This window comes from Crocuta crocuta, unplaced genomic scaffold (genome assembly GCF_008692635.1).
Source record: "Crocuta crocuta isolate KB4526 unplaced genomic scaffold, BGI_CrCroc_1.0 scaffold653, whole genome shotgun sequence".
In the NCBI taxonomy this organism is placed as follows: Eukaryota; Metazoa; Chordata; class Mammalia; order Carnivora; family Hyaenidae; genus Crocuta; species Crocuta crocuta.
In genome coordinates, this window is record NW_027527134.1 from 192,002 (window position 1) to 201,769 (window position 9,768).

Here is a 9,768-nt window from a genome sequence, read left to right on the forward strand (position 1 = left end):
ACCCCACCCGCCCCGCCGCGCCCCTCCCCCGTCCTTCCTGCTGCCACCTGCCCGCCCTGCACCGCCTGCTGCCCGGTGTCCGTCCAGCCCCAGTGCCCTCTGCAGTGGCCGTGGCTCCCCAGCTGGCCCCCCTCTTCTGTCCACACCACGGTCCTGGGCCCTGGGGCCACCCTGACCAGTCACTGGAGCCTCCAGCCGGCCGCCGTCCGGTTGAAGTTCTTGGGCTTGGGGTTTAGGTCCAGGACGGAGGGGGCCGTGGGAGGGGGCCGGGCCACGGCCTCCTGCAGCTTCCGGGCGTTGAACCTCGGCCTGCACAGGAAGGGCAAGCGGTTCAGGCCGGCCAGGGTACAAGCCCCATCCCTGGGCCCGGCCGGGCTGCCTGGGGACTTGGCCACGGACATGCGATACAGCACCGCGTCCCACATCCTGGAGGCCCGGGAGGCGGGGGGCCGGGGCAGCGGGACGGGGGGCGCTGTTGCCCCTTGCTCCCCTTGCTCTGGGCTCTGCTCACGCCCCGGGAGTGGGGACGCTTCTGCCTCCTCCATCAGCTGCTTCTTCAGGCGCGTCCAGCCGCTGAGCTGGGGCTTGGGTGCAACTCTGGGGACAGGACACGGGTGTGGGCCTGACAGCGGGCCCGGGGACGAGGCCCCCTGGGGACTGGGGACCAGATCAGCCTCAGCATCAGGGCCAGCCACAGGGGGCTCCTCTGCATGCTCAGCTGGGGTCTGCCTGTTAGGCAAGGGTCCTGGCGAGCGGTAGGTGGGGGCTATGGGCACTACAAGCCGGGTGCTGGCCTCTCTGGGCACCGAGGCCTCGGGGCCAGGGGACGGCTGGGACACAGGAGGTGCCTCAGGGCAAGGACTGGCAGCCTGGGCCTCAATGGGCAGTGGGCGGATGTGCGCCATGGGGACCGGGGGCTGGGCCCCAGGAGGGCACGGGGCTGTGTCCTGGTCCCGCCCGCCAGGCCCCCCCTCTAGGACCGTCTGGCGGGGCTCTGGGGTCCTGGCCTGTGGGGACGGCACGAGCCGGATGTGTACCTGGCTGACGTGGGTGGCCCCTGCTTTGGGGGCCGAGGCCTGCGTGAAGCCACCGGGGGACCGGGTGGGGTCTAGGGCCAGGGTGGTGAGCTGGAGGCCCGTGGCCTTAAAGTGAGCAGCCAGGCTCCGGCGCTGGGTGAAGGTGAAGGGGAACGTGGACTTCTGCAGAGGCGATGCCACGTGCTGGATGACGGAGGGGTGGGGGGAGCGGGACAGGGAGGGCACGGAGCGCGGGCCCTCTGTGGGACGAGGGCCCCCTGTGGGGCGCAGGACCGTGGGCTCCTGGTCGTGGCTGGCTTCACTCACGGGGGACAGGGAGGTGCGGAAAGCCCCCAGGGGCACGGGGGGCCCGCCCCCGGTCATCTTCTTCCGGGCGGCCTTCCTCAGAAGTTTCTGCAGACGAAGGTTGTCCTTGCCTGGCTTGGGCAGCAGGGGCGGCGGGGGTCCCGAGGGCCCCTGGGGGCACAGGCCGGCCACAATGAGCATTGGTGCGCCCTGGGGTGGAGAGGTACAGCCGTCAGGCCAGGCGTCACCGCCAGTGCGCCCCCCAACCCCCGCCAACTGCGTGGTAACGGGGGAGCGCCTGAGGCCCAGAGGGGTCACGGCCTGACCCTGACCATCAGAAGCTCTGCTTCCCGAGCGCCCGGCACCCGCCAGGTGCATCCCTAGCCAGTCTGCCTGCATCAGCAGCTCTGTGGGGCGGCTCCGCCTGCAGCCGGTTTAGAGAGGAGCCCACAGACGCCTGGGTGACTTGGTGGGTGATGGACAAGGGCGCCGTCCGGGGGCACGGCCTAGGCCGGGAGCCCCGCGGGCGGCCTCCAAGGGGGAGGCACGTGCCGGGCCGGCCGCCCGCCAGGGCAGGAAGAGCGCCTGCCCGCAGACGCGTGAGGGGCGCCACAGCGTCGCCAGTCTGACCACAGGCTCGTCCAGTGTGAGCCAGCGGTGAGGGTGGCGGCCAGGGGCTCAGGAAAGCTGAGGCTGCATCATCAGAGGTCGATTGGCCGGGAGGTGGGAGCAATTTTCGCTGAGCTACGCTAAATGGGATATTCCCGCAGACATCCTGGCTGGGGTGGTCCTGGCCAAGCCGCCCGCCCTGGTTTCTGGGCGCCACGTGCTCGAAAGGACGTTGACAAATGGCGTCTGGGCCAAGCCAGAGGCCAGCCGGTTTGTGGGAGGAAGGAGGCCCAGAGCTGCCGCCCTGTGGGGGCCGGCTCTGTCAGGAAGGAGCCGGTCTGCCTGCGGAGGGGCCTCAGGGGTCGGCCCGGGGTCCGCGCTCGGCTGTGCCTGCTTCTGGGGGCCCAGGACCCCAGGGGCCGCGGGAGCTCTGGGGCTGCCCAGCCGGCGAGAGACGGCACAGCTCCCTTCACCGTGAACCCCAAGTAGGCTTGTGGCCGGGGGCCCAGTGTCGGGGAGCCAGATTCCGAGGGGTTCCGGGGGAGGGGGTGCTGGGGGCAGGGTTGGAGGCATGGGGGGCAGGGGTAGCCCCCTCCCGAGGCCGAAGCCTCACGCCCACACCCATGCCTGTGTTTCAGCTTCCCTGAGACCGCAGGCAGCTCAGGCAGCAACCTCCGCCCTCACAGGGACGAGTTCAGCCAGATGCCCACCCGGCCCTGCCACGGGAGCCGCTGCCACTGCCCGCCCGGTCTGCCCGCGCCTGGCCAGCACCCACCACCATCGCCACCTTGCTGCTCCTCGACCCCCCGGCCGCTCTCCCCTTCCGCTCTCTGACCCCCGACTACCTCGCACAGCAGGGGCAGGAAAGGGGCTCTCACTGGTGATTGACCACGGGGGCCATCCCTGCAGAGACCAAGAGGAAGGCCCAGCCTGGGCAGAGAGAGGACACGTGCCGGGGGACTTCCAGGTCAAGAGACACCAGCGCCTGAACCACATTCTCAGGCCCTGCCCCCCCCCCCGCCCCCCGCCCCNCCGTCCTCCGTGTGCAATAAAGCTCCTCGTGCATTCCAAGTGCTGGCTCTGTGTCCATTACTGGGGGGAGCAGCAGAGGAGAGGGCCCATCCGGTGGGAAAGTCCTTCCCCCCACCCCCGGAGAGTAGGGCCTCCAGAATCAGACACTCTGTCCTGTCCCATGGCCTTCTGTGGTGTTAGACGCTGAGATCTGAGGTGTGTGGTGGCTTAAGTTGGGGTGCACATCATGGGTGGGGTCCAGTCTTCCTCTTTCAGAACATCTATGATGCTTTCCTCCTTGACTGGCCTGATGACATTTTACTGCACCTGAAACAGTGTGCCTTTCTGGTCTGTGCCCCTAGACTGTGAGCTCCCTGAAAACAAGACCCACCCTGGGGTCATCCCCCATCCCAGCATCCGGGAGTCGCTCAGTGAAGATTTGGTGGGTGGGCAGATGTGGATGGTGGATGAATGGATAGATGGATGGATGGACGACAGACAGACAGACGGATGGATGGGTGGATGGACGGGTGGATGGACGAGTGAGTGGATCATGGATGAATGGGTGGGTGGAGGGATGATAGATGGCAGGTAGATGGACAGATACGGGTGATGGATGATGGGCGAAGAAGTGGAGGGATGGAGAGGTGGTGGATAGACTGATGTATACATAGAAAGTTGGGTGGATGAATCTTGGGTGATGGATAGGTGGGTGGATACATGGGTGGAGCTACAGAAGGTAGATGGACAGAACAGTCCCTGTGTGGACAGTAGATGGAAGAAGAGACGGAGAGGCAGTCACATCCGTGTGCTGCACGGGTGGCAGTGGCTGGCTGGCTGGGTGCGCCGGTGGACAGATGCATGATGGGTGGGCAGACGGTGGAAGGGAGGAAGGAAGGTCGTGAATGCGAGATTGGATGGAAACAAATGGGTGGGTGGGTAAACAGACCAGTGTGTGAAGGGGGAGACAGGGTGCAGGGTGTGCTCCCCAGCCCTGGGCCTGCACCCAGATCTGACACTGGGTGCAGGGTCTGCTGCCCTCATCTGGGGAACCCATTTGAAGAGCGGGATCACTGGACCTTTGGCGTTCGAAGCCGCGCTCTGCTAGGAAGCCCCGTCTTTAGAAGCCTTTGTGACTAAAATCGGCCTGCCTCCCAGAGGGTGGCGTAAATACAGGCAAGTCAGGGGCACTAACCCTGCACCGAGCCACAGCCATCTTTTCTCACCACGGCCCACCTTGGAGACTGCGTCCCGGGCCGTGCTCTGCCAGCTGGGGAGCACCTCCCAGGGCATACCTGCGTTCTCCCTCCCCACCCGGCTGGACGGCACATCAGCCAGGGGCAGCAGCGGAGGCGGCCGCAGGGTCCGTGGCTGGACAGTGAGCCGGGATCGGAGTGGACGGCACTGCGGGGTGAGAGGCGGCTGGGGCGGACGGGCCAGGTAGCCAGACAGCCACGCTGCCCGGACCCACCCCGGCCTTCTCAGGAAACTGGCACCCCGGCCAGCCTCGGGGACAGGACCCAGGGCTTGTCTCCTCTGAGTGTCGCCGATGCCTGCTGCTGCCATGACGTCAAGACCCTGCCTCCCAGAGCCTGCGGGTCATGGCCTGCCCACCAGAAGGGTCCAGAGGTTCAGAAGGGCCACTGCCCCAGGGGTACCTGGCCCTCTGCTGTCTGTCCTGCCTGCCCGAGAGCCCCATCCAGCACGGAACTCCAGCCCTGCACGCAGGAGGCCGAACAGACCAGTGATCTCCGGATGGTGAAGAGGCGCCCCAGGCTGCTGGGGCGGCAGACGCGTGGGTCTGGGGAAGGACGTCTCTGCGGTGCTGTGTCAGCTGCTTCTATCTGGGGCCTGGCAGAGCCCAGGCCCATGGGGCTGGCACCAGGGTGGGTGCCCAGGGCCTGTTCAAGATCCCTCGGGCCCCACCACTCCACCCATGCAATCTGGGGCCAGGACAAGGCTGAGGGGCCACGCTCTCCCCCGCCACCCGAGGGTCCCCCCTGAAGGTCGCTGGAGCCAGACTGCTCGGGGACCGCCTCTCCCTGTCCCGGCCTCCTCCCTGCTCTGTGGCCTCGCTCAGTACCTCTGGCTTCAGAAGCCCACTGCCCACCATCCCCGGGCCCAGGGCCTGCGTGGTCAGTTCTCAAACCCTTTCTGGGGTTGAGATCCGCCCTCCACCCCAACCAGGGCTGGGCCACGCTTTTCCCTTGCCCCCACCCCGGGTCCCCAGACCCCCTCCAGCCCTCTGGGGAGGACCCTGCCCTGCCCCTCTCCTCCCACCCCTGCCGGCCCAGGCCGGGTGGACCGGGGTGTGGATTACCTGTCGCAGGCTCTCCGAGGCCTGCGGCCTGTCCAGCAGTGGCCGCACAATGCCATCCGGCCGCACCACGGGCCTGGTGCCCTCGGGGGAGGTCACGGATGCCCAAAATAAAACCTGTGCTCTTCCTCCTCTGACCTCAGCGCCCGCTCTCTGGCTCGGCCCATTCACGGGAGAGCACCTGCCAAAGGCCGAGGCCACTGAGCGGGCAGCCACCCTCCTCTGCTGGCCGAGCAGGGCCACTGCAGGGCCTGGGGCAGGTGTGGCGCCTCAGAGCAGCCGGGTCCGGGCAAGGGGTGGCTGGCGGCTCCCCGGAGCAAGGGGGCCACGGGCCGAGCAGGGCCAGGTGTGCACAGGGGCTTCCTCGCCGAGCCCCAGCCCAGCCCACGGACAAGGCCAAGTGGTCCCAAATGTGCCGTCCCCATGAGTGTGCCCACATCTGGGGAGCGGTGCCCGCGGATCTCTTCTAGTAGACCCAGAGGAGCCAGGCCGAGGAGGGAAACCTAGCCACTGGGCGGAGGCCGCGCGGCCCCCGGAGCCTCATGGGGCCTTCCTAGAAGTGGCTCTTCAGGCGGCCCCACTAGGCAGAGTTGGCTAAGGATCAGCTGTATGTGGCCCCCTCCGAGGGCCTGGACAGGCTGGGCGGCAGGGGGAGGCACAAGTTCAGACGGGGAAGACAGGGGTGTCCCCTGCAGCTCCAGCCTGGATGAGGCCGGAGGGGGAGGGCCGCTACCCTCCCCTTGCTGTGTGACCGCGGGCACAGCTCTCCTATCGTGGGTCCTTGTGGCCTTATCTCCAACTTGCAGGGATTGAATGAGGTGCCAGTGGAAGCCTTCCGGAAGTTTCTGAGGGCCTAGAGCAGGCAGAGAGCTGTGTGGAGCTGGGGCCGGGGAGTCTGAGTCCCCCCGTCCTTGCCCCAAAGCCTCCTCTGTGTCTCCCCGGGCTCACCTGGCCCTGAGCACCCGCAGCCCCTCGCCTGGAGCCCTCAGGTCTGGAAGGAGGTCCCAGATGGCTCTGCCCTCTCCATGCCTCCGTTTCCCTAATCTGAGGGCCAGGCCCGTCGGAGCTCTGGGCCTTGCCAGCCAGTGAGGGGATCGTCAGAGGCCCTGGCAAGGTGTCTGCCATGTGGACGGTGCCGTCTGGAGTCCTGCGGGCAGAACGGCCGGACCCCACGGGCAGCACACTGCATCCGGCTGTGGGGAGAGAGGGTCTCGGGGTCTGGACCCCCAAACGGGAGCTGCCAGGCTGGCGGAAGGGGTACGGCCCTGGCCACGGGGGGGACCCAGCAGGACCCCCAGCAGCTGAGATGCTGTCTGTCCTGTGCCCCCACAGCACTCGCCCGGGTCTGGCCTCTGAGTGGGGCGCAGACGGGACACAGGCCTGGCCGAGGACGCCCAGAGCCCTGTTCTCACGGGCGCCTCCGAGGTACCAGGCCGCTTGCTCTGACGGAGGACACAGGTGGGCCTGAGGCAGCCGTGGAGGCGGGGCGGCTGGGCTGGGGGAGTCGCGGCCCCCGCCTGGGACCCCACCGCAGCCTCGCCCAGGGAGAGCCTTGGGCTGCATCCCTGGGGCCACCCCGTCCCTCCCGTCACCCCTCCTCAGCCCATCAAGAATGTGCCCGCTGTCGGGGGAGTAAAAATAGAAACTGACACTTCCCGGGGAGGGGGGTGGACCTTGCCGCCTTCTCCAGACACGTCCCCCACATCCGCGCCTCCTCAGGCCTCTTCCTCTGCTGTTCCTATACTTGGTAAGGGGCCTGCATGGGCACGGCCCCTTCCCGCCTGCCCCACATGCCCGGCCACCCAGCCCCCGGCCAATGGGCTGCTGGGAAAGATCAAATGTCACTATAACATGAGGGCCTGAGCTGAGCCGGCAGTGCCTGAGCCGGTCCTGTCCACAGGAAGCTCTAGCCCTTCTCTCCAGACTCAGCCACAGGTCGGTATGGCCCAGGGCCGGGCGGGGCCCGTCCAGCCTTTGAGGCGCATCTGGGGCCCCGGGGTGCTGAGAGGGCCAGGCCACCACGTTTCCACATGTCTCAGCTCTGAGCGTGGCAGCCGGGAGAGCCCACCAAGACGGCCCAGGGGCCCCAGGGTGCTGGCACGCGGGGAGATGCTCTCTGAACGTGGGGGCAGCCGCTCTGAACGGGAACACGGCAGCCGGGGTGGCCCGAGGAGGAAGGTGGGGGCTCCTTGGAAGGAACGGGGCACAGGGCTGGACAGAGGCGCCCAGGAAGGGTGCCGCCCCGAGCCCCAAGGGCCCCCGGGGGCCGCATCCCCAGCCCCGACCCATCTGGGCCTTTCCCTCCGATCAGCTGAGGGCACCAGGCAGCCCCCGCCAGAAGCAGGGCTCTTGGCCTCAAGCAGTCATCGCCTCCAGTCCTGGCATCTGCAGAGCCGAGCACGTGTGTGGGGGGGGCTTGTGCAATTCACCCCGGGGGGCAGCTCCGTGAGGAAGGGAGGCTGGGACCCTCGCAGCCCCGGGGGCAGCTCCCAGAGGTCAAGGACAGGGGCTGACAGGCCCAGGAAGCAGGAGAAGGGGGGCCCTGGGCCTCTGTCCTCAAGGGGCAGGGCAGAGCACATGCTCCCCAGGGCCCCGCCCCCGCTCTTGCCCTCCTGCCCTCCCCCTTCCCCATGTCTTGGGCCCCGCCGCCCTTCTGACGATACCCAGGCTGGGGGCACTCACCTGCCGGTGCCCTCAGCCTCCGGGGGCGGGTGGGTGAGCAGGGCAAGGAGCCACTGCAGGATGGGGGGGGCCGGGGCGTGGTGACCCGGCCGGAGGCCACGGCCAGTGAGGACAGGGCCTCCCACCTTTCCCACCCCTATCGTGTCACCTGGGAAGGAGGGGCGGGGATGTGTGTCTCCAAGGAGCTCTGACCTCAGGGGCTATTTTCACTCCTGCCTCTGCTGAGGGACAGCTAGCTTCCTTCCCAGCTGCTGCAATGCCGTCCCCGCCCTCGGGCACCCCCCACGGGGGCCCCTCCCGGGGGGGGGACTCAGCAGCCCCGTGGTGTGTCCTTCAGGGCTCCACTGGGTAGAGGGGCAGGACCCAGGAGAAGCCTCAGTTTCCCCCAGGAGGGTGAGACTTCGCACGGGGCTTGCAGGCACCCTGCCTGGGGACACAGGGGGTCCTCCTGGGCACCGCCTTGGACAGCAGCCCAGAAGGCAGGAAGGAGAGGTCAGGCGGTCCTGCAACACCTGCGGGGGCTGGGCGGGGAGCTGGCGCCCCCACAGCCCCCCTCCCAGCGTCTTGGGTTTCTGGGCAGAGGTGTCTTGGCTAATTTGGGTGCCTATTTCTGGACACCTCAGCTGCCACTGGCTCCTTAAAAATAACCGGTCCCTGGGCTCAGGCCACCACGGCCCCCACTTGAGGCTGCCGACAGGTGTAGGGTCCTGCCCAGGACGAGGGGGGGCCAGCGGAGCAAGGCCCCCGGCTCTCACGGACCCTCCCGTCCTAGAGAGTGGCCCCGGGGCAGGGGGGCCGGTTCAGGGGAGCCGGGGGGACCCCCGCTGTCCACAGGCGGGAGGCTGTGACTGGAGGGGGCAGCAGAGTCCTCTTTCAGGGAAGAGCCTGGCGGTTTGCTGGGCCGGGTGGGGGAGCAGAGCTCTGCGGGTTAATTTCACATGGAGCTTAAATTGCTCTGGGAAAATGAACATTCTTGACAGAGGCTTCGGAAACCCGTTCCCACCTTAGCGATGCGCACGGGCCTCCTCGGATGATGAGCTGGTGTTTTTCTTACACGGAGCTCCCTGGGGGGCCACAGCTATTGTGTTCAACTGAGCTGTAATATGTTGTCATGAACTCTGTGTCTTAAAACCCCGGGCCAGCACTGCGCTGCAGCTGCTCGGAGCGCGCCCAGGCCCCGGGCCTCGGCGGCCAGCGCACGGAAAGCGGTCCCTGAGCGCGCCGGCCTGGCGCGGGCCGCACCTGCTCACGTGAGCTGCCCCGCAGACGTTGACAAATTCAAGAGCATTCGAGGGGCCTGGGAAAGCAGGCCGAGAGGGCCGGCCAGATGGGGCCGTCCTCTCCGTTCCTGCTTGGGCCCCGGGCCGGGGGCGCATGGAGCCGCAGCCAGATCCCGTCCCCATGGGCCCAGGGAGGGGGAGACGAGGAGACAGGACGGCTCCTACGTTCTTGTGATGTGGGGGGCGACGGCTGTGGGGGGCCCCGGGGCACCCCAGAAGGAAGCTGTGGGGTCTCCGCAGGAAAGCATCAGTTGGGGAAGGCAGCTTTCCGGGCACCCAGACCCGGGCACGTCCAGCACGCACACTGTGGGAGCCAGGCTCTGTAATCGGGGGGCCCCCGGGGAGCCCCGCGACCTCGGCCCAAAGGCAGAGCCCGTGACAAACAGCAGTGGGGGGGTTCCCTGCTGTCCAAAGCCTGGACACCCCTCCTCGGGGAATGCTGCACAGAGGATATCTGCCCTGGGTGGGGGCGGATTCCAAGCCCCGGGCTGAAGCCAGGGCAGGAAGGGGGGCTGGGTGGGGGCAGAGGCAGCAAGGAGGGCTGTGG

The 9,768-nt window shown here is 67.8% G+C and overlaps 2 protein-coding genes across 6 annotated transcripts in view; one reads left to right on the forward strand and one right to left on the reverse strand.

The window, feature by feature from the left end:
• The window catches only part of LSP1 (lymphocyte specific protein 1), a 36,235-nt gene extending 33,283 nt beyond the window's left edge, over positions 1–2,952 (forward strand). For 4 of the 5 annotated variants that reach the window (XM_077753446.1, XM_077752989.1, XM_077753270.1 and 1 more), the window contains exon 11: positions 2,570–2,952. The gene's annotated coding sequence lies outside the window, so the exon portion shown is untranslated. The remainder of the gene's footprint in view (positions 1–2,569) is intronic. The other variant, XM_077753047.1, reaches the window with a different exon arrangement.
• PRR33 (proline rich 33) lies at positions 180–1,700 on the reverse strand. The gene has a single exon (XM_077756962.1). It carries the CDS (start codon positions 1,698–1,700, stop codon positions 180–182), a length of 1,521 nt encoding a protein of 506 aa, XP_077613088.1.
• Positions 2,953–9,768: the final 6,816 nt, after the last annotated feature.